The 24,263-nt window shown below is 36.0% G+C and overlaps 1 protein-coding gene across 1 annotated transcript in view; it reads right to left on the bottom strand.

Annotated features, from left to right (window-relative positions):
- Positions 1 to 24,263, bottom strand: part of WDR70 (WD repeat domain 70) — a 124,976-nt gene that overhangs the window by 29,900 nt on the left and 70,813 nt on the right. Inside the window, exons 9-10 of the mRNA XM_057364689.1 lie at positions 23,979 to 24,153; positions 5,530 to 5,629 (exon numbers count right to left, since the gene is read on the bottom strand). Of these exons, the coding sequence (XP_057220672.1) occupies positions 5,530 to 5,629; positions 23,979 to 24,153 (275 nt within the window). The remainder of the gene's footprint in view (positions 1 to 5,529; positions 5,630 to 23,978; positions 24,154 to 24,263) is intronic.

The following is a 24,263-nucleotide window of genomic DNA, read 5'->3' as shown; positions in this document are numbered from 1 at the left end:
AGATATCAAAAGAAATTAAAAATGTTGTCCTGAATGGTCTAGATCAAAAAGTACACAAGTTTCATATGTCTATTTTTTTACCTGCCCTAAAAAGCTATCGAGAAGAATGGAAAACACATGAAATTYCTCCCCCTTCTTTATTAGGCAAACAGAAGCAAACTGCTATCTCAGCATGGAGAAGAGGCTGCGGAATCAGTCAGAAATACTCAGAGAAGGGGGTAAAGGGAAGCAAGTGAAACCACACTTGCTAAAACAAAACCTTTTCACCACACTACCTTTAGCTATAAAAGCCAAAATCAAGGTTACAGCAAGACATTTGTAGCAATCCTCATCTGTGTTTGATAAACATGGTGTGACTGTAGACCAGTAAAAGTCAGGCTGTTTATCCCATTTTGAGAAGTTATGACATATTAACAAAGTGAGAACAGAGATAAAAAAAGAGATTAGTTAGTTATTCTCAGAGACATCTACATCTCTGCTCTGACTGTACTTCTGCAATACACATTTCCAGTATGAGATGAGCTACAGAATTTGAGCTTTGAAGTACCTCACTCAAGCACCTAGATATGTCCTAGCATTTGACAGCAGAGCCTCAGCACTTTCAAGAGTGAAAAGAAGGACATTTATGCAATAATTCTCTTAAAAAAATATCCAGAGATTAACTTTAGACAAAAAGTTACAAAACCTTCCTGATCTAGGAGGAAAARGAGGCAAGATCTGCTTCATTCCAAAGCACAAATCTTACAGGGAAGTGATTTGGTTATCTTCAAGTAATTTGTGGATTCATAGACTTYGAGCTCAAGAGCTCAAAGGAGGCCTTGCAAATAAAATGTTTTTAAAAGAAGTAACATGCTGCAACAAAAGAAATCAAGGCCAGCAGTGCCCTTTACAGGGAAAGCAGTAATGTGTGGCCTCGTACATCATGAATGTTTATATTAAACACTAGGATAACTCCTTACTACAAAATATTTTTAAGAAGTGGACAACTTAAATAAATGATGTCTAGAGCAGAGTATATTTCTGCTCATTGGGAAGCTAAAAAAACTACAAGAAAGAAAAATGTTCAGTCCCTATTTTCGGAATATCTGTTTTCTACTGCTCCCCAGTAAACTCCATCCCAAGTACTTCAAAACATTTAGTCTTGTAAAATGAGCCCTCCCTTTTCCCTTCCACGCCCCAACAAAAAAAAACCCACTTATCGTCAAGATATTACATCTAAAGCACCAGCACTTTACAAATGTATGCAAAGGACACCACTTGGCCACTTTGCAAATCTCCTGGATAGGGACAGATCTACGGCTAGCAGCCAAGGCTGTTCTGTTCCTAGTGGAATGAGCCTTGACATGATCTTCAGGCTGTAGTCCTGCCAGGTTTTAGCAGGAGAAATGCAGTCAGACATGTAGCTATAGTAGCTAGCAAGAAAACGTAATGGCCTAGTTAAAAAATTTAGAAGACTCTAGTAGGACTCAAAATTGTAGTTGGTTTCAAGTTAACACTGCCTTAGACAGAAACAGATTAAATATTTGGAGAGGGAAAAATGCTAGTAGAATGACAGCAATTGCTAATGCTGTGAAATTCTTACTATCATTACGAATTTGCTCAAATTCACTTTCCCGAATTAAAATGATCAGTTTGCAAATACAAATTGGTTCCTAAATCTAATTTGSATTTGAAATCACTAAGATCACAGAATATTAATTTCTCTCAGCACCAATAATTTTTTTTTTTTCAGGAGCTTTCTAATCTTCATATCCTATCTATGCTTAGAAGGCTTCTTTAATAGAACTGTAGCAGTAGTAATCTGTTTTTAATTACTTTCTATGTGAGCAAAAATCCTTAAACAAAAGTATATAAACTGAAGTGCAATTCAGTATGAAGCATTCAAAATATTCTACTCATACAATTCAGTATTTTTTCTTGATGGCAGACTWCTCCAAAGCCTGCCAGGATTATTTAAAGCTTTTATAGCATTTTTAGTAGCATTTCAAACTCCGTTTTTTGTCATTTTAATAAGGATACCAGTAAACAGGCTCAAGACTGACACAATCAGGTCAGACACCATTACACCAATGGTATTGAGCACTGGATTTATCAAGAGGTAACAACTAGGTCCTAGAAAAACAGTCTTTGGTGAACAAAGATAGGCACTTTGCAAATATCCTTTAGTAAAAATAAAGCCAAAGCAGTAATACTATAAAGATTTTATCTGATTTTTTTCTTTTCTTTTCAGAAGAGACTGACCAGGAAGACAAGCACATGAATGCGAATGGACCCAAAAGAAGCAAAAGTGCTGCCAGAAATTCACAAAGCCTACAGTCAGCAACACTCTATTTAAAGAGATGGAGTCCTCTGTTGAAAGCAAAGCTCAAGCATAGGAATTGCTCACAGAGATCAATGAGGAAAGCAAAGAAACATAGGAAATGAGAATTTCTAAAAGTTACAGCTTAGGAAACACATAGCACAACAAGCTTACTAGAAAGGATCTAAGCCTTTCTCTGAAGGCTTACACTACAGACATGAGAAGCACCTTACAGAACAAGGAGTACACTTCTGTATTTCCGTTCTGGTTCTGCATGAGGAGCTGCAACAACTACAGAATGACCTTTAGAAGCATCACAAGCTGGGACAAAGCCAAAGGTCTCGTGAGGGAAGTCACAAATTGAGGCATCTACACCTACATTTGGAATAGTTCTCAGCATCACCAGTATCCTGAAGAAACATTTTAGTGCATTATCCTCTCCAAACATATGGAATGAACATATGAATATGTGGAAAGWAGGATACTTGAAGACTTTCGTATGCCATTGCAGTTCCAAGTGCTGCAAATAGTTGACTATGCCTATTAAAACTAGTAAATGCATTTTTGGCATTGTTACGATGGACACCAACGTTCAGCTCCTGAGAAATATTACTTGACAAAAATCCATTCAATTTTTAAAATGTTAATKTATACATTTACTATAAACACCAATGTATTATTACACTACATAAAACAGAAAGTCATTATAGATGCTGCTGCACATAGTCACCTATATTTCCCTTGAGTATACAAGGTGTTTCTCTACCTTTAAACTTCAAAATGAAGAAATACAAGTAAAATGGAAAAAAAATACCATCAAAAAATAACAGGAGTAAAAATAAAGGTTTTTGTAATTTTTACAGTAAGACCCCAAGTGCAACCCTAATTCTTATCTCTCCCTGGCTTAACAAAGAAAGTGCTCCCCAAATACTATCCTTCATAGTTTCAAGCATGCACAAGTATCACTTTCTTAAGTTTCTGTCAAGTTACTACCTAATACTCAACAAGAATAAGACTGGAATCTTTCATAAGCAGCTCCTTAGGTTTTCATTTTCCCTTGTGCCTGCAGCTGAGCCATGCCTCATCTTCTCATATCCAATACAGAATCTACATCAGATGCAAGAAAGTCCATCAGGCTTTCAATGAAAGTTCCCATGCCCCAAACAACTATCCTCACTTTGATCCTCAGCACTTGGCAGGTGCGTTAATCTACGAATGCTGGATCCACATCTGCTTTTGTTGGGACAGATCCAAAGCAATACTCATATTAAAGCTCTAACCAAACAAGTCAAAATAAGGTATGAATCCTCCTCACTTTCTAGCGTACTGCACGCAGACCTTTTTTTTCTTTTAATATGTTAGACAAAGGTAGCACTTTTATCCACACTGAGTGGCCRAATTTCTGTGCAGTCTTACATTCTGCAAACAATCAATCAACATTTTATGCAGCTGAGAGCAGAGCGTGGTAGATAAAACCTGAGTAAATGAAAGACTGTTTAAAACGACACAAAATCTGGAGACAGATGAGGAAGAGCAGGCAAGTAAAAGCATCACATGCAATAAAAATAAGAAAAGGTCATTTATGTRATCTACTTTTATAAATGTGAAAGAGAAGAGAATTTACATAAATGGAGGTTTCAAGACAGCACTAGTGAATACCCGTTACTAAGTATTAGCCTTTGTGCTGTTTATATTTAAAAATACACTGAGGTTTATCCCTAAATTTCCTGAAGTATGTCTGTGTGAATTTTTCTGGGGCAACGCCACTGGCAGACAGGCACAGCCTTTTACTAAGTGCAGAATGGAAAGAGACACAGTTCACATACTTTCCAATCAGGAGAAGATTAAACCAGTAAGAGTCTGGTTCAGTAAGGATAAAAAAAGCTTGAGAGCTTTTACCTCATCACTTACAACCCATTCATGATGGGTACAGTGGCAGCAGAACTCTGGATGCAGGACCCTGAAGAGCAGTTCACAAACATCCCAAGTGCCATTAGCATCCATAAGCCTWGGGCTTTTGGGGATAAGACTACCAAGTCCATACTCTGAAGATGTGTTCTGGGTAACACAATATTTGGAATCTTTGAATTGTGGCAAGACATACAGACAATCAGTGAGAYAGCATCCAGTATCAGTTGCATTTCACGGTGCTATGTGCACCAGGGAGACACTCTACCCTCTTTCGGGACAGGGGCACAGGGAGGACASAAAGAAAATGCAAGTTACTTGGCTAGGAAAGACATCCACTGCTTTTTCATTTATGAATACCTCTATTCTGGTATTTCGTGTATGTAATCTCATTCAGCCTATGTACCAAAATGACCAGATGTCCTGAACATATGTTAGGCACAGTGTTAGCCGACATTAATGTATACTGCCTCTCCCTAGGCCTGTTTATTTGGCCTTGGGGCAATGCTAATGCATACACAGAGCTTCTGGTTACAGCTGTTTTCCATCCAGACAGCTTGGATTGTATGCTTGCACCTGCCTGCAAAATACTGGGTAGACAAATCTCTGCATGAAAAGTTGTCTTCAGTAGAACCATCCTATCCCAGTAATGAAGTGAATGAGTCCTCAAACACATCTTTGCCTTTTCAAGACCTGTTCTGTTATCTAAGACTCATTTATAAAAGTTTTATCTGAAGTTTACAACATGAGCCTTTTTTCCCAGTCCTGTGGACATTCCAAATTCTTTTGCCATTCAAATRTATCTTGGCAAGTCAACTCCAGTCATCAACTTTTGATGTTTGTAATATAGATTAGATAAAAATTCCAATTAGGGCAGAAAATTATATTGCCTAAGAAAAGAATTATTAGCTCCAGAACAGAAATAGTGTTATTGAGAGGCAGTAATCTTCCAAGGAAGAACTAAGCAATAAAACTGGACTATTTTACTTTTAATTAAGCTAATGATTTCCTTTTGGTGTATTATTACTGCTAGAGAAGAAGACAGATCATAAACTGCTTAATATAATCAGCAAAGCTCTGKAACAAAATTTCTTAAAATGCTCTTTCAGGAACACAGTATTGCATAGTGTATCAAATAAAAGTAGTTAATCGTGAAACACTTCATATTTTAATCACTAGTATCTGATTTCACTACGTTATCTCCATCATAAACAATTACAYCTAACAATTATATTATTTATATGATTTGTTTAATAAACCATTTCACTTACTAAAGTTAAAACTTATATTGAACACATCACAGGGTTCCTTTAATCACCYACCTCCCCGGCTGGCAAGGACAGTACCATCATAGGAGAATGTCAAACATGAAGTGTCAGTGCCTGAAGCATGGGCTTGCCTGCAGTGGAACTTTGTATGTACCTGTTTGTCAAACAAATGAAACATTACAAAATAAATTACAATTACAAATTAAATTACAAATTAAACAAATTGGACAAACATTACTTCATTACATTGTCTGTGCTCTRCTGCTATTCCTAATTCTAAACAGAAACCCCTGCATTTTTAGGAGGCACAGTAGCTAAGTATTTCAACAACCTTTTAAAAATGTCATATGTGTTTCAGAATAGGCTTTCATAACACGAGCTTGAATGCAAAAGTCAACTTCTTCATAGGTTTAATTATACAGTACACATTTACATAGCACCAGCGCTCCTGGAAAACTCCCACTAGCACTGAACAAAGGTAGTTATGCCTGGTTAAGATAAAAATACATTTCAAGACAGTTCTCAACACTCCCCTAAGCATGCTTATAGCTCCTAAAACTACAAAAATACAATACATATACTTTGGAAAATACTTAAAAGGACTGGAAGAATTTACTTCTGTCAAATTGAATCCCTGATGGAATTCATGGCTTACATAATAGAATAAAGTTCCGATACGTTGAGGTTTTATTTAGTTATTTATTTAGTTATTTATTTATTTAGTTATTTATTTTATTTAGCAATAAAATTCAAGTTTGGTAACAATGCATGTTTTATTTTAATTATTTCTATTTTCCTGATAATCCTAAAGAAAGGCTGAAACTATTTTCAAGTACACATTTTGCTCTGGTATGGAGATCACTTCTGATTTATTAAGYCATTATTTAGTAAAATACCTAAAAATTCTATTAAAAAGAGAGAAATCTCAAATTAAATTTGAACAGTCTCATAAAATCAAGCTTTCTTACTTCCCAACCAAAAACAAAGGTCTCAGCTAAGATTCCAAAACAGGAAGTGGAAACACAGGAAGGGRAAAAGGGACAAAAGGGAAAGGACAGAAACAACAAAGCAATATGAGACAGGTTTATTAATTTCTTAAGACCTAGGTAACTATGCTTCGCATTTCCCCTCTTTTCATAACAGAATACTAATTCATATAGTTGTAAATTAAGCATTCAAGATTTAAAGCTGGAGGTTGCCAGTACAACTGCATCTCATCTTCCCATCTGTAAAATGAGGATGAAAACACAAAGGAGAAGATAAAGACAAATTAGTGACCTTGAAGTCCTTTATAGTAGTGATGAGCAAAACAGAAAAAGATGCATAGAAGSAAATCTTTTCAGAGGAGGGGTTGAACAACATGCAGTAAAGTCAGATCTAGAATCCCACCCTGAACAGCAAAAGGACAAGACACCAAGCAACTGCTCAGTGATTTCTATCCAAACTATGCATTAAAAGAGACAGTTCTTCAGAATAAAAAAAGGAGGATGTGATCCCAAAATGCAATCACGCAAACTAACTGAAGTTTGTGCAGGAATCTCCAATTAATTCATCTTCTAATATTTGACTAYGCACTTTACTGAAGCTCTTTTTATGGGCTATTTTGTAAGCAAAAGAAACAAACTAGTGAAGTAAGTAATGCTGTATTTCCTTAAGAATATTTGTTCTACATTTGGTTCAAAAGGTAGAGAATCTTTGTGTGATGACATTAATAATTATTGCAAACTTACTTTGGTGTGCAGATTTAGTTAAGCATTGAGGGGAGACCCATGAGGCATTCCCTCCACAAGAAASTCTTCCACCAACACAAGAGGACTGAAAATACCTTTCTTCTCACAGCATTTGAACATAGAATGTACTGGTCTACGCTTAGCCATAGTAATTGTTTTGAAATTACTGTCACTTCTAGCCTGTTATGCAAACTCTGGAGTTTATGAAAAGACTGCAGTTTACAACTGCTTGTCTTTGGTGTGAGTGTTTATAAACACTAAAAACATATTTTGTGCATCCAATTGCATAAAATTTTCCAAGTAAGTGAGAACATGYAAAGAATGAAGTGTGAATTTGCTATGAGGAAATAAATTTTCAGTAGTATTTGTTAAACATTAACAAGCAATTGAAATTATGTCTTTTTTGTCTAAGAAATACCATGGACACTTTCAAAAACTTCGAAAAATATTAATRATCACACTTTAAAAAATGGGAGAAAAATTACATTATATTATTAGGTTAATTCAAATAAATAGGAAAAATTTCACTTGGGCTCCACAACACTCCCATGCCTCCAGACAATGCTACACTGACATACACACATTTTTTTTGCTCTGCTGCCCAAATTAATGTGAGGAATTGATTTCATCCTCAATCGATCTGAAATTCCTTCCTCCTCTTTTGTGTTGGATACAAATTAATTGTGTTGGGATCCAACTAACACCTTTTCTTCCATGTTTTACTGGTAAAAAAMCCCAAATTACTATAGATAGATAACAAACCACAGAACAGTTTCAAATTTTTGTTATTTTCCTGTGGTCAAAGACACTGATTTTATTTCACATGATTTTTTGAATCCATTAATAAAACCTAATTTGTATCTTTCAGGGATTAAACAACTCATCTTAAATTGCCCYAAGCTGTGCCAGGGGAGGTTTAGATTGCATATTAGGAAACACTTCTTCAGTGAAAGAATGGTCAAGCWTTGGAACAGGCTTCCCAGGGACATGGTTGAGTCACCATGCCTGGATGCATTTAAAAGACATACAGATGTGGCACTTGGGGACACATTCAGTGGTGGGCTTGGYAGAGTTAGGGTTAATGSGAGACTCGATGCTCTTAAGGGTCTTTTTTTTTAACCAAAATGACTTTTTGATGCTACATCATGCACTACAGAGCCTTCCCAATGAAGTACCTGTGCTTTGACCAATCTTTGCCCTATTATCAATGGTTCCATAGAAGAAGGAAGATAGCAACATACAGATATCAAAAACTGACATAACTTGCCCCTTAATCACAAAAATGAAAACAAAAGAACAGCATTTGCCCAATGCTCTATCGAGCTTTGATGCTTCAGGATTTCATATAAAACCAGACTTGTCTTAAAAGGACAAAAAGATTGCATCAGCAATTCTATTTGTCTTTAAAAATAAATTTGCTCAGTTTACCAGCAAAAAGTTTGTTTTCCTAACTTTGTGCTCTGCAAACTTGCCCTCCATATATTATTTTGCAAAGGAATATAACCCTGAATTGTAATACTAAATCAAATATTCTAAAATGATTGAAGGTTGAAAAGAAGTTTTTACACATACTGGCAAACATTCATTGCAGTTTTCAAAGAAAATAATGTTTTTGGCCTCTGACCTCTTAATATTTTTAACAGATGTCTAATCTTGCTAACAAATCATTAGCAAAAAAATTGTTATCAGAATGTTTCTTGCTGGAAAGACATGAAACAACAGAACTAACACATACTTTGATTCAAGAAGAGAAGGGGAGAACATTGAAACATTAGATAAAGATGTAAAGATAATTAGGGCAAAGTGTATCTATCTATCTTCTTCATTACCCTTTTCCTTTTGTTGCAGAGGTGYATACTATTATGAAGTAATAGTCATGTGCCATACAAAATTGGACAAGTTCATCAGTCTTTAACATTTTTTAAAGGTTTAGTTACTTCAGCAAATTCTGCAGTAAACCACTATCTTCTGCAATTTTTTTAAAAGTCTTTCCAACAAGTAACTCCAGCAATGTAAGCACTTTCTTCCCAGCTTTGTATTAGCACGTATATTTTTGTTAAGCAATTACAGCTGACTGTACTTGTGTGCAAAATGAGATGACAGGCATAAAACATAAAGCACATGTGAGAAAGGACACAGTTGCATGTATCAAAGGAAACTAGAATAACAGATAAATGTCAGGGTTTGCAACATTGCTGCAGTCCTTGGAGAGCATGAGACCCAGAAGACAAAAGGAAACCAGAGAAAAGATTGGGAAGGATTAATGGTGGGGGCAAAGGTATGTCATTAGAGGAGCATCAACAATGAGTATCCCTTGTACAAAAATCAGTATGGACTGAAGAGGACCCGTACAGGGAGTGAAGACAACAGTGGCCACATGAAGGGTTTATCACAAAAGCATGACCTACAACAGAGCCACACGGCTACAGCTCTGTGTCACACAACTGTTCACCTGCTCCAAAACACTCAGTAAAACTTAATCTACGAAAAAGACAGACGTGCTCAGTTTGTTCACCTCAGAAATCCAAGCCACATCGATGAGAAAAACAATATGCTTAACTGGTGGAATTTTTGAACTTTCCACATTGTTTCTGGGATGTAATATTTCACAGTAAGCCAACACTTTCCCAAGATTATAATGCTTCACACATTCTGCCCCGCCCCACTTTACTAYAAAAGAAGGACTGAATGTCCTAGCCAAGACATTCTTATTCCTTCTTATTCCTAAGATCATCTAGATTTTTTTTTTTTTTTTAAGCAGAGGCAGTAAATTAAGGCAGGCCTTGGGGAAAGTGAGACCTACAAAGATGGCTATATAAATCTTTCTGTTTTTCAGATGTGTAGCAAAATATTACCTTTTCATTAGTGTGAACATGCTCAACCATACAACAATCATGTCTACAGTACAAGCAACTCTATCCAGTGCTGAGTGTGCCACTAGTAATGTGCAATGTATTCCAGTTTACTCCAGCACAAGGAAAGTGTGTTCTGAACAGGGAAGCTCATCTCTAGAGAGGCCTCCACTGCTCACTAACCATCTCTGTGCCCTCTTTCACATCAAGCAGTGTTTCCAATGCTCCTTGAGAGAGCTGGAATTTGAGATTTATGCTGGTTTCAAAAATGAGGCAGAAATGCCTGACAAGCAAGTCCCAGACCAGGTACCATCAGCTACCTGAGTTTTAAATGGGTCTTTTCACCTAAGATACCTACAGAAAAAAAAAAATAATAAAATAAAGCTCACACTGACAATATTCAATAGCAGAAGTTGTAATTTTTAACAAATGTAAACGGCTTCCAAGATGACATATTATCATAGGCCAGGCTCAAGGTGACAACATATGAACTAAAAAGCTGCAAGAAGGAAACAAACAAACCAGAAATCTCCTTTTTAGTCACAACTGAGCAAAGCTGTTTGAGTCTCTGTTGAAAGTGATCCCATCAGAGACAGCCAACATCTCAGAGCTGTGATCACAGCTGACAAGATAGACAGGTTCCCCAAGGCACGAGTTACACTCTCMAAATGCCTACTTCCCCATCCCCCACTTCAGCCACTTCTACTAAAGGAAGCATATTTCCTTTGCTCTCAATTATAATCCACAAACRAAATTTAACTGTACTTTCTGGTTTTAGTATGCCAATTAAAAAYTATCAGGTCGACATATGTCAGCTGAATTCAGGAATTACTCAATATTTTCCCTGAGTAGGCAGTTGCAGTCTATTTTAGATGGATGCTTCTCTTAAGTCTCCACAAACATGATCCCCGGGCTTTCAATTAATGTGACAGCTCTTCAATACCACTTCCCGTGGTGTAGAAATGGATGCTGTTTCAGTAATGAGCACACTGATGCAAAACAAGATTAACTTGTGAAATCTGAGGTTTTAGTGTTTACATGATTACACTCTTACATGATTTCCTCTTCTCCATGACTTTTTAACTCAGTGACATCTACAACTATCATTAGCAGATGTGAAACACTCCCTCTTTTCTCTCAATCCTAATTAAGCAATTATGAATACAGAAGCCTAACTTTATTTGCTGTAAGCAGGACCTCTGACTGACAATTGTATTTAGTTGTCCTGTGCATCCATTTTATTCTCATTGGTTGCAACTGAGGCCTTTTTCTGGATGACAAGCCTACAGAATTTCTTTCTCTCTCACACTTAGCAGTGGCTCAATACACTTCATTAATCTCTTACATGTATTTCATAGAGAAGCTTACCTCATATTTGCAATTATCTAGCACCTAAAAGAATTGGCTTTTTTTTTAATATTTTGTAGTTTCTCTTGAGCAACTATATTGCAATGAAAATACATAACCAGGAGAAAAAAGAAGTATACAACTATTTTTACATTTCATGGCATCTTCAGTCCCTTGCAATGAATTATGCATCACATTATGAAATTATGAATGAAAATAAAAACAAGACTGAAATACTTAGTCAGAAAATGCTTGGAATGTTATGGAAAAGAACAGTTTGAAGAAAGAACTCCTACAGCAGTGTGGCCAGTCAAGGTAAAAAAWTATTTAGTATTTTGTTAATTGCAATTGATACAAAAACTTTATTTACATTTAAAAAAAATTAAAACATTTATGCAGAAGGCAATGCGGAAAGGCACCTGATACATTTGGGTTAGGCAAACCCACAGATGGGTTGGGCAAAACAAGGCAAAACAAGGAAGTAAGYGGGCTGGCCTGCGCTAGAGATGTCTCTGATCCATGGCAGAGTGATGAGAAAGCCCTTCCTATCTGCCCATGCCTCCTTCACCAGTAAAAAGAACCAATTTCTAAGAATATTGCTGACCACAGAAATAACTTCTTCTTGTTTAATCTTATTTATCAAGAAAGATTTTAAGAAATCATTTTAGAAAGATGGCTTCTTAACAGCACTGCTAAATATTTGCCTAAAGGTTTGAAAATGAAAACCCAGCTGAACGTTTACTGCACAGTCAAACTTTGCATTTGAGAAAATAACCTACCTTGGCCATAAAAATTGTAAGTATTACTAATAAGAATAGGTTTTGGAAACTATTCAGTTGGCTTTCTTTGGGGATTTTTTATACTGCATGAGGAAAACATACAAGGTTGTAAATGAAACTTTCTTCTATATCTTTTCATAACTTATCTAACCCATATCATGTCATCCTAGCAAATTTAGATCTTTCCTCCTTTGTACCACCATAAATACGACTTTCGTAAACCAAAAAAAAGTCCATTCCTCCTTTTGCCCTTTTCAAAGTAAAATTAGTCTAAGACTTGCCTAGCTTTTGAAGGCTTCTTTGCCTTCCAGAAAACAATTAAATGTGATCAATGTTATTCTGCAAGAATCTCATTCAAGATTCAGCTAAGATGTACTACAACCCCACTGAAAGTCCACACATTTCTTCAAAGTCACCTATGCCAACACTGGATGTTTCATAACATGTAGAAGAACTTTTTCCCTACTGGCAATAAACAAACAAAAATAGAAAGGGAAAATAATGATACAGAAGCTACTAAGCTGTCTTCAAAAGGCAACTATAGCAGCCTTATTTCCTCTACACCTTCCTCCACAATTCTCTTTGATCACTAACATCCTTAGTATTCTTCCCCATTCAACAAAAAAATTAATTTTCTCATTCTAGCCTTCCAGTTTCACTTCAGCACAGTATTTCATACTTATGCACATCAATTTAATATTTCTTCTCTGCCAGCAATGGCACCCTCAGATCATAGGGAGACACAACTTTCCCAAGAAGCAATTCACCTATCTCAAACCTTATTTGCATTACCCACTTGTAACCAAATGTTTTTTAGCTGTGTTTCCCTCTTAGTCTCTCTCTTGCCTTCTCATCCAATATTGCCTTCTCCACCCTCATTTCCTGTCAATCCCACTGTATTCCCTCTTGAGAATGCCACTTAAATTCCCTCCTGAGTCTCAACAGATTTATCTCTGACATATTCAACATGGGATGACACCCATCCTTACTCTCATCAATGTTGGGGGAAAAAGCATGTATTTTCTGTTCTTCTTCATTGTTTTGTGAGGTCCAGTATCTCCTGCATAGCATCTACATGTTGGCTCCCTTCTTCATAATTTCCTCTGGCACACAATTACCTTTCAGTTCCTCTGGATACTCACCATTACTCAATCCCCTTGGTAATTGAACTCACTCTCAACACTTTATTCACAACCATGACTCCCAACACTTTCACACTATTAAACTGCCTTCCAAAAAAAGGTACATAATTCTCTCTCTGCTGAACATCTTTGTTCATCTTGACATCACTTTGTGAATGGCAACACCAACTCAATATGATGAAAGCTGTCCCTGATTTTCTTACATGGATACCATATCTTCTCAATTTCCCTGGAAGATCTTATCTCTTTCAACCATTCATCATAAGAAAAATGTTGTTATATGCATCACAATGTGTCATCTCCTTTCGGTCACACATTGTAAAATACACTGTAATAAATCCAACTAATAGCCCAGTGCCAGTATTGTTACTTTAATGTCTTTTCCCTCTTTGTTTGTTGATAATAGTTCTTTACTTTTAGGGGTCCAGTCTTGCCTGATTTTGTCTTCTTTAACAGCTGTATTTCACCAATGAAATAAATACACAGTCTTTCAATAACAGCAATTACAGATCATTCATTTAATCTACAAGCACACCTGTGTTTTTCTCACAAAAAAAAAAAAAAAGAAAACCAGAATCAAACCCACAAAACCACCACTCCTTTTTCTGAAATGAGTGGAAATACAGTAAAGTATCAGGTAAAAACATCAGTGGAAAAAAAATAAAAGGGGTGGGAGACAAATAGTAACTGAGTTTGCACATTGTTTTGTTTTTGTTTGCTAGTGTAAACCTCTTACCAAGTTGACTACGAAGGATTTATTTTCTGACATAACCCCCTTTGGTTATGAAGGAAGTCAAAACTTAAGTTTGTTTTACACATTAGTGCAGCCCTGCCTTGCCCTCCCAGCTCAATGCAACAGCCAAGAAAGCACAGTGACCTGTCTGGAATACAGAAAACATTCCGACACCTCTGCCAACTCCTACCCAGTTTGGCAACACACGGCAACACATCAAATACTGAAATCAAACAGGCATTTTCACATTTTGACAAGCAACAAGCCAAAGGCTGGCAATGCAATGCTTTCTGCTGACTGCAACAGGTGTCCCTACTTCTGAAAAATCACTCAGGCTCTTCAAGGCAGATTGTATGATTATTCTTGATTATACGTGAGTCGTGCCTCCCAAGAGCAAGGATGCACTACCTGTCTTAGTTCTGCTCTTGTGAGACCTAGTGAAACAGTGTCTATAAAGGTCTGCACAGTGTAGGCCTGATGGCTGTTCGAGTGAGACCACAGAACTGCGTAATGGTGAGGACTAAAAGCAGGCTAGCGAGCTAGGGTGCACTGCCRTTTGTATTCTCACATCAGGGAACACATGGATCACAGCAGCTATATTTATCAGGAGCTCCTAGTGTCCAAAAAAACAACACAAGMGTCCATGATTATACAATGAATTAAGAGTTTTTAGAGCAATTCTCTCTTTGTATGTGAATAAACATAGTACTTTATAATTTGGCTATCCTATTCCAACTTTAACAAAATGCATTAAATGTAAATTAAATTTTAGTGTTGATTATGGGCGACTGCTTTGAGCACCAGTCACAAGCCAAATCTTGAAGAGATACATATACACAGCATGAAGTGAAACAGTAACTATAAAGGCACTTTTTAAAAACTTCACATACTGCTTAATGTGAATGAAAACTACGCATGTTAAAATATCGAAGAATATGTTGTTTAAATTACTGCTTAAAATGATTATACACATTCAGAAATTCTATTGAACKAGAATGTCATTGTAAGTCTCTGGACATACTTAGACACATTGTATATGTATTTACACATAATGTGTGAAACACATAGGTAGACATATCCAACTCCAAGTCTAGTTCTCTATGTCATGAGAAATTTAGAACTTGCTTTAAGGAAAGCAGCTGTTTCACGGATGTATCTGATTTCAGTCTGCATAGTATCACTGCAGTCATACATTAAATAAAACACAGCTGGACAACGCTCCACCTATTTCACCACCCTCTCTGCTAACTGTTTAGCACTAACATCTGCTGAAAACAAACTTTAGGAAATAGGCAGACCATAAAAAAAMCCCTTTATTTTAAAATATTTTACACTGGGGAAAGTTTTGCTTGCTTATGAAGAAAGCAAGTAATCTTACATACTACTTATCTTCCATCAGGTTTTAATTATGAGATTTATACCTACAGTTGCAAGAAACCTGGTCAGTGAAGCTGTCTTAAAAATATAATATCATTAACACTACTTTTTATTTCATATTATTAGTTTAGTTCTGTACCTCCTGCCAAAGTACAGTTTACCTGTGCAGTTTATCTTCTCATTGATAATCACAGACACAAAAATAACTTGCTTGGCTTATAATCTTACTATGAATTCTCTACAAATGCCAGTCAATATTGTCAGCTGAAGTTAACTAGACTTACATTCTTAAGGCAGTGAGGACAATGTGTTATGGCCACTTCTTTAAACTGTACGCTCATAGAAGTGCACCTTTCAGTGCAACCATGAACCAATCATTTTCTCTGTAGAGAAATGGTTATTCTTTAACTTCCTGAGTCAAATGTATGCAATGATGCTACATAMAAAAGCTATGCCTCACTATAACTTATCTTCTGCAAACCTGTATGTTTCATGAATCAGAAGCCATTTCCTATATTTTTTGGTTTTAAKCCACTTGTTCAAGCTGTAACAGTTGTCCTTTGGTTAAGTATTTTAAAGTATGGGAGTTTTAGGCTTCTCTAATAAAATAAACTTGATGACCTGGAGTTGTACAGAAAAGCACTTTTCATTGCTTTTAGGAAATTCACAGTATAATCCTGCTGTTCATCTCCTCACAAGCTTTAAGAAATAGTGACTTACTATGAGGCACAATGAGATACATTTGAAGGCAAAACTAGCTTCGTAATATACACATCTAGCACATTCATTTCATAATTTACAAAACTTATCAGGCTCTAGACCAGTGAAGTGCACATTTTGTTTGAGCAACGCATATACTACAGTACCTAAAAGCCATTTTTCTGATAAGCCAAACCACTCTGGAGCTCACTCCTTGTTAGATCAGAATGCAGTATTTTCTATCCACTTTTTACCTCTGCATAAATGGAAAACTGTGTCTGAAATAACAAAATTAGTTGAAGAAGGCTCTTCTTTCTATTCTATTATTTTTCATTTTTAATCTATTTCAGTAACATTATTAATGTTATATTAATATTAATAGCACTACAATATTAATAAAGCCAATCACATTGCTGTAATGCCTACTCTTCTCAAACTGTTGCTTTGAAATTATTTCTGTAAATTCTACTTTTAGTTTTATAAATAATAAACTGAAGAGGGATATATAATTCTTGTGGGATACGCCTTTTTCCTTTAACCATACACGAATCCAAAATAAAATCCTTTAAGCTATTTTCATTGGGGCGTGACAGATTTCATGATTTAGAATTGCCTTTCATCACTATACTAGATAGTGCAAACATTTAGATAGTTCTTAACTATAAACTGTTTATTACATAACAGAGAAATGCACTTAGAAATACAGCAGGGCACATTTTATCTCAGCATATGATTGTCAGATTCTTTACTGTGGCTGGCTGTAGGGTACAGATAGTGATGTACTTGCTAAACCAGACGTATACAAAAAGGAATAATATATGAATCTGTTAATATTTGCTGCTGGCAAGCTTGTGTGTGATTTCCAGTTTCTGGAACAGAGATCTGGCACATATACATATGGAATGAAAGCGTGGAACATTATGGATATGGAAAACTTACCTTAAGTTTGAAAGGGGAATATAGTATATTTGGATATCCTTCATCTTGTATTTACACAAGAAATCTCCAGATGTAGCCAGACTGCCCTCTTCAAAGCATGAAGCATGTTACATACTTGGGGAAATTGGAAGATTTGCCTGCTGTTTAGCTGTAGTAGTGATATTCAGCAAATTTAAGAACAGTCATTGTAAGCTGTTACTGTTAAATATTGACATTTCACTGGAATATTTTAATGCTGTGAAGATATCAACATAAACATTAAAATCATCCAAATAGACAAGTGAATATTCCACGGTGAAAAAAATATTAATAAAATTTAGCTGGTGTGAAAAAAGCACAATTCTGGAATGCTGTGATAGACAAGATGCCAAAGACACACAAGGACGTGGTAGAAAARGCATCTAAAAAGGCATATGTAAACTAGTAAAGCCTTCTAGTGAACAGACATAAGACATTTCAGGAATTAATTACTGAAAGCTATGTCTTTTGCATGTCAGCATATGCAAATGCATCCTATAACTGTGCAAATATCCAACAACCTCATCTTCCTAACGCATGGGTATAAATCTCCTCAAAGGACCTTCCAATTAATGGAGAAAATATTTACAGCAAGTCTCAGATCTTACTACTAATTTTTATTACTCTGTCTTGACAGCATCTGCTGTAAAATCCATTATGAACAGCAAAATAAAGTTTGCAAAAAAAAAAAAAATCCTAATAACATCTGGGCCTGGATTCCCATTCCAAAAAAAGAAAGTATCCCACAGAATAGGTTTTCATTATCTAAATCTATGTCCTTAGTTGTACAGTATTGTTTCAAAATCGCTCCAGTATTTGTAAAACCTTTTGTCTCTAAAATCTCTACCTCAAAAACTTCCAACAACACATCACAAAACTAAAGCTTACAGAAACCCTTTCAAAGCAAACAATCACTAAATATAGAAATGTATTTATCTTACACCTATAAATCATGCAATTATTTGGAAAATACTTTTAACATGAGTATTTGTAATTAAAATGTACAGAGCTTAGATCTGTTTAATTTCAGTGAATAGTGAGACATACCACTTTTCTTCCCCCTATATTTTGAGGATAGGGTGGCTTAAGGGCGTGTGGAAAACAGGTTATTGGGATTACCACTTGATCACACCACTTTTGGAGACACTCATGCGGGCTGTACATTATTGAAGYGTTGAATTTCAATATTATTATGAATTTTAAGTTCTGCAAAATTATTTTGAGCTTTAGCTGAGTAATTTTAACTGATCAAAATACATAAATTTTTCTAGCAATTTAAAATTAGAGTAAGGTTTCAAAACCTTTAAAGGGAAAAAAGAAAATGCTAGCAAAGTAGTAATTCAGCAATACAGTAACAAATGCTCACTTTTGAGCTGAAGAAATGGGGTTTAACCTATCACTAAGTCTTCTATGAAAAAAAGAAAGTAAAAAAAATAGAAGTTAATCACTCGCTACAAGAATATTTCCATGAGCACTGAATCAATTTGSTCACTGAGAATTATGCTGAAAATCATAAAATAGTCTATCTTTCATGTTCAGATTTACACTATGTAAAAAGATAARCCTACTACAGATGTAAAAGACAAACCTATCACAGATGTATCTGTCAAAACTAATCCCTTACTACCTATAGTGCAGCCAGTAGATGGGTAAAATCTTGAGTAAAAACTACTCAAGCATTGTAAAAAAATTAAATATAGCTAGAAAAAAAACCAGCAAGATTTTGGGTGTACAAGCTGTTTTCTCAAAGGCATTTAAGAGACACGACCACTTCTTACAAACTCTGCCTCCCYAACATCCTTATTAATATTTAATAAAAATATTACTATATTTCTATTAATAAATTTATATCACAGCTGCAATATATACCATAAAATACGTGATGTGTGAAACCTCTGCCATACACAGAGAAGTTGTTTATGCAGTGCTGTGCTGAATGCACCCAGGAAAAGTTGGAGGAAAAACTTCACACAACAGGTAGCCTCACTAGGTGGTCTGAAAGACTAAGAAAKGCTAACTAAGAAGTTTAGCCTTTTTACTCTGAAAAAGCCTACTTGTAACTAATGAAAAACACCTCGATCCTTTCCTGCTTATTGTGGAAAATAAGGGGAGCTTTTCTATTCATTTAGATTTGAATCAATTTTAATTCATGCTTCAAAAATTACTTATGGATATGGATAGTCTTTCCAAATCCCTATGAATGAGATGCCCCCATTCCTGGACAGGAAAACCAGGCATATCAAGGTTTACTGATCGCAAGACACTCTGCATTCTTGACACCAAAAATTGACTCCATGGATCAGTTTGTTCAGAAAAATGTACTACTACTGGATTGCAAAAAGCTCTGAATGGGCAAGCACAGGCAAGATGAGGAATTTGAACTTACTTGAACTGCAGGTAAACCTAGTGGTTTTACCACACTGCCCTGTGAACCAATAATTTTCGAGGTCCTGTCTTATTTTGACCACTAATGCTCTCCAACTCTCCGTATTTGCCAGACACTTCTCTCCAGGTCTCAGAACATTTAAATTGAGAGTGTTYTAATGTGTTGTGCTATGATTGACTATTTCACACTATTGTTTCCACTATTCATTCAAGTTTGAAGGAAGTTATTTTTTATGTCCTTTGAAGCTGTTATTTTAAGCCAAGTTGACAGTGTTCATAATATTTCAAACATGTTGACAGGTCGCTCTGCTAATGTGCACTGTAAATGCACACATACGTGAACTTTATAGAAAAAACATGAACTGACAAAATAACATACGTGAGAAAATAACACAGATTTATGACAAAACAAAAAAGTCCTCTGAGGCAGGTGATTATAATGGATCATGATCCTGCTGAGGAAGTCTGGAAAAAGGCAAGACAGAGCCGGAATGCATTTGGCTAACTTCAGCATTAGCAAGTTACCAATGTCAGTGTCATGAAGAAGAAAAAARTCTTCCTCCAAAAGTTCCAAAAGTGTTTTTACTCTCACTACTTACAGCTGGGACTTTTGGAATCATACCAAAAAAGAGTGGAAGTAAAAAACTGAATGAAACATTCATGGCGTTCATTACTAGTCAGAACAAAAGAAGGGAATTGATCACACACCAAAATCACTCTCTAGGCTAAGCAACATATTAAAAAAAAAAAACCAAAACAAACAGAAAACCAGATATTGAGATAGTTCAAAAGTGGCTTGGACAAAAACAACTAACTGTTGAAGGTAACGTATAACAAACAGCTACTTTGACTTCAACACGATGGATAAAATATGACAAAGAAGATCATGTCTTCCGCTAAAACTCAAATATTATTTAATCACACAATTACAGACCAAGTTTAACACTGTGGAGCAGTGTACAACACAAGTGAGATGTCTGTGGTGATGGGGATGCCACAGCAAGTTCATTTTTCATTTATTCACCCTGTGATTGACACATTGAGGTGTCAATCCTGTAGACGTGTAACAAGAAAGGTGTAAAGCACAAAATAATAAACCTTTAACAGCAGTCAGAGACAATGACAACAGTAGCAAAGGAGATTTGTGGAGGCTTTTTAGGTAGCTTCTGTCTTGCAAAGTGGCACAGCAGTGGCTTCCCATCAGCAATGCCCCACTGTGCCTGCTTCTAATGAGTTCCCCTTTCGTTTTGGAAAGGGCATCATCAGACTCTTTTTCCTATTGGGGTATTCACTTCTGCACTTGGAACTGCTGCTTTGTACTTTAATAGGACACAAAGCAATGGGCAGGAACTGATGCACAGGAAGTTCCACCTGAACTTGAGGAAGAACTTCTTTACTGTGCAGTGACTGAGCACTGGAACAGGCTGCCCAGAGAGGTTGTGGAGTCACTCTCACTGGAGATATTCGAATAAGATTGATCTGGACACAATCCTGTTCCTTGTGCTCTGGGATGGCCCTGCTTGAGCAGTGAGGCTGGACCGGATGACCATTGTGGCTGACCCATCCTGTGATCCTGTGCTGTGCTGATGAGCCTTCTACTGTGGGAAAGCAGGGATTTTACATTTTCACTGAAGCAAACAGAAACATCCCTCTCTAGCAGGCTCTGTGTTTGACAATAGTTTGTACTCAACTCTAAACCAAATGCATCTAAAAAACCTACACAGACACCAGGATAACAGGCACTATAGATGTGCACCTAGTGTGACGTGTAGTATCTGGATGAAACACTTCCATGGRTTTTGTTCATGCAGTAACTATCATATGCAAGAACACTGGCTTGGGCACTCAAGATCAGGGTTGAACTGTCATTTATATTCTTGCATAAAGGCAAAACTAAATTCAGACAGTGACAATAAGCCTTTATTGTGTCATCCCTGTCAYGACGGTACAGTCAAATAAGTTTCAGTTAGTTCTAAACATGTTCCTGAATCTCACCTTCTTCCTGCTGCATATGAACCAAGCACACAACATAAAATAATGATGCCAGAATCATTGCCAACTGATCAAGTATAAAAAAGTAGAGCAACTATTTTCTGCTTTCAAACACTAGTGATTTTTGTTACTGACTCAACAGAGTCTTGTCAAGATAAACACAACCGCTGTGTTAATGTTGACTTGAAATCCAGTTTCATCGTAGCACAGCAAAATCTGCATATATACAGTTCTACACTCGTTTTAACAAAGACAGATTATATTTTCTGGATGGGAATTAAAAGCTTTCTGTTCAAAAATCAGAAGTCAATATTTCTACTGTATATTTCTACAAGTAACTTAACCCTTCCAACTTGATCCTCCATAGTTTTACCCTCCTTCCATGTGTCACATACAACTTGTATCCCTAGAACGGCAYCAATTTGTAATGACTTAAAATTTTCTTGTTTGTGTGTGCAAGCATCTCTGTATCCTGTCAGGCCAGTAAGTGCTTTCATCATTCCACTGCAGAAGTCAGTCTCGTGCTCTTCTTTGTAAATGTTAACGCTGAACACATAGTCCTTTCAAAAAAMTTCTTTTCTTATCCCTTCCCCATGCCCACATATAAAACGAAGGCTTTCTCTAATTGTTTAATCAAAATGCCTTTTGAAACATCTGATTCTAGGTATACATAGGGATCTCCAGAGGACACCAGCAGTTTTAGGTGAGAATACCACTAAAAATCCAATTTACCATGCTCCTTTACCCAAAAATCATGCACATTTCTTAATGAAACCAACAAAGGAAAAGACAAAAATTATTTCAGTGTTAAAAATACCAACCCAAGAACACCACCGACTTAATTTCCACTAGGAAATCACTTTAGTTTTGCCTTGTTATACAGGGGTCACTCATTGGAAATTGCACGAGATACACAGGATATATCTTTAAATTACCCATAATCACCTTAAACTACACTCAATCAGCATTGCAATATGTCATCTTACAGACACAAGAAAAGTTCAAAAGGAAAAGCACATGAAAAAGCAGACTACCAAGAGCACTATTGTTAAAACTACACCAGAAAGCTTAATATTTCAATACTGTATATGTTAAAATAAACAACATACACAGGTGATGAAAGCCAGTCTCTGAAAAATTTATTATTCTGTTAGAACAAGTTTACACTTAGGATGAATTCTCAAGCTTCATGCCATTAGGAAGTTTTACTGGGTTTATAGTGGAAATAAAAACAGAAATAAAAATAGATGACAATCCCAAAATACAGGCTGTACTTTGAGTATGATCCACCAGCTTTCTTTTCCTTTTAAATCTATACATTTCCTCTGCCTCTAGCAATCAAATCTTTTTAAATCTTTGTAAAAAGCTTCCTAGACTGTCTGCTTCCCTTTTTAAAATAAAATATTTTGAAATATGAAGTTGAACAGACTAATGTAACCTGTACTAGTTCAATATCACTTCTACAAAGCCATACTACTGGAATTGAACAGTTTTCAGAGATTTATGACATCAGTTTCACAACCCTGCTCTTCTTGCTTCATTTCCTCTGTATTCTCACTTTGGCTTAAAAAAAATTGACCCTATTTGCATTTTCTCCTCCAATGCATGCCATTGGTACTTAACCCACCGAACTGAAAGGGACTTCCACTTCTTTGCGTAACATGGACATAAAGATATGGATGATTTAGGATAGGATAACTAATTTTAAAAGCAGTAAAGCTTAGTCTGGTGAATTTGTACTTGATATCGCAAAATTAAAACTCTTGGAACTGGACTGGTTTGCAAGCTACACAAAGCAACAGTGAGCACTGAATGCTCTAAGCTTCAAGTAATAAAGTAGTAGCAAGAATTGTACTTATCAGTTCAAGTCATAACTACTGGAAATTGATTGTTTAGTTCAATATGAACAGAAATATTTCCTAATTTTGAAAAATTGGAAATAGTTTCCATTCTCTTTCTGACTACAATGTTTTTACATAAACAGATTTGCCTCAGTGTTAGTTTTTACACATTAGCCAATATAACAACATCTGCCATTTAATATGCAGCATTGGCCTCGTCCCCACCCACTCAGATGCTATTCTTCTCTACCCATTACATGAATTAATAACTGATCTCAGTATCAAGTTTTAAGAGACTCCTTAATGTATTCAACATTCCAAATAAATTATGTAACTAACCACAAGAAATTACAGCTTTTCTCACAAGCGCTGCATCTCAAATGAACAACARTCTAGATAAAGATATGTGGTCAAATCTATTTTTTTTCCCAAACTGCAAAGAGGCTTCCCAGCCTTTTGAACTTAGTGGCAGCACACTTAAGGATCAGCTGCAGAAAGAYAGAAGAAATATTAAGTTATGCCTGTGAGTTATTTGATTTCCAGGACAGAGGGGAGAGGAGAAGAGGGAAAATAAATAACAGTATAAAAGTACCAAAATTGATTTTATCTGCTTAAACCTTCACACTTGAAATATTAGAAGCATGTATTCTTATCAARTACTTGACTTACACTCATATTCCTATCCCAGATCTGGATAGAGCCGTCTTGACAGCCAGCTGCAATAAGYTTCCCATCTCTGCTGTACGTGCAAGTTGTAGGAATCACCCGTTTACCTTGAACTGATCGTGGCTTAAATACGCTTTTGTGCTTTTTTTCATTGTTAACATCCCAAGTCCTCACAGTTCTGAAAAAAGAGTTTAAATTAAYAGTTGTTTTAGATAAAAATGATACATGTAAAATAATTCTTCCTGTGATAAAACCAACCCCAATTTTCAGCACAGATAGCATTTAATA

Source organism: Malurus melanocephalus, unplaced genomic scaffold, assembly GCF_030028575.1.
Source record: "Malurus melanocephalus ecotype Western Australia unplaced genomic scaffold, MMel_1.1 scaffold_41, whole genome shotgun sequence".
Lineage (NCBI taxonomy): Eukaryota > Metazoa > Chordata > Aves > Passeriformes > Maluridae > Malurus > Malurus melanocephalus.
This window is presented reverse-complemented; position numbering and strand designations above follow the sequence as displayed.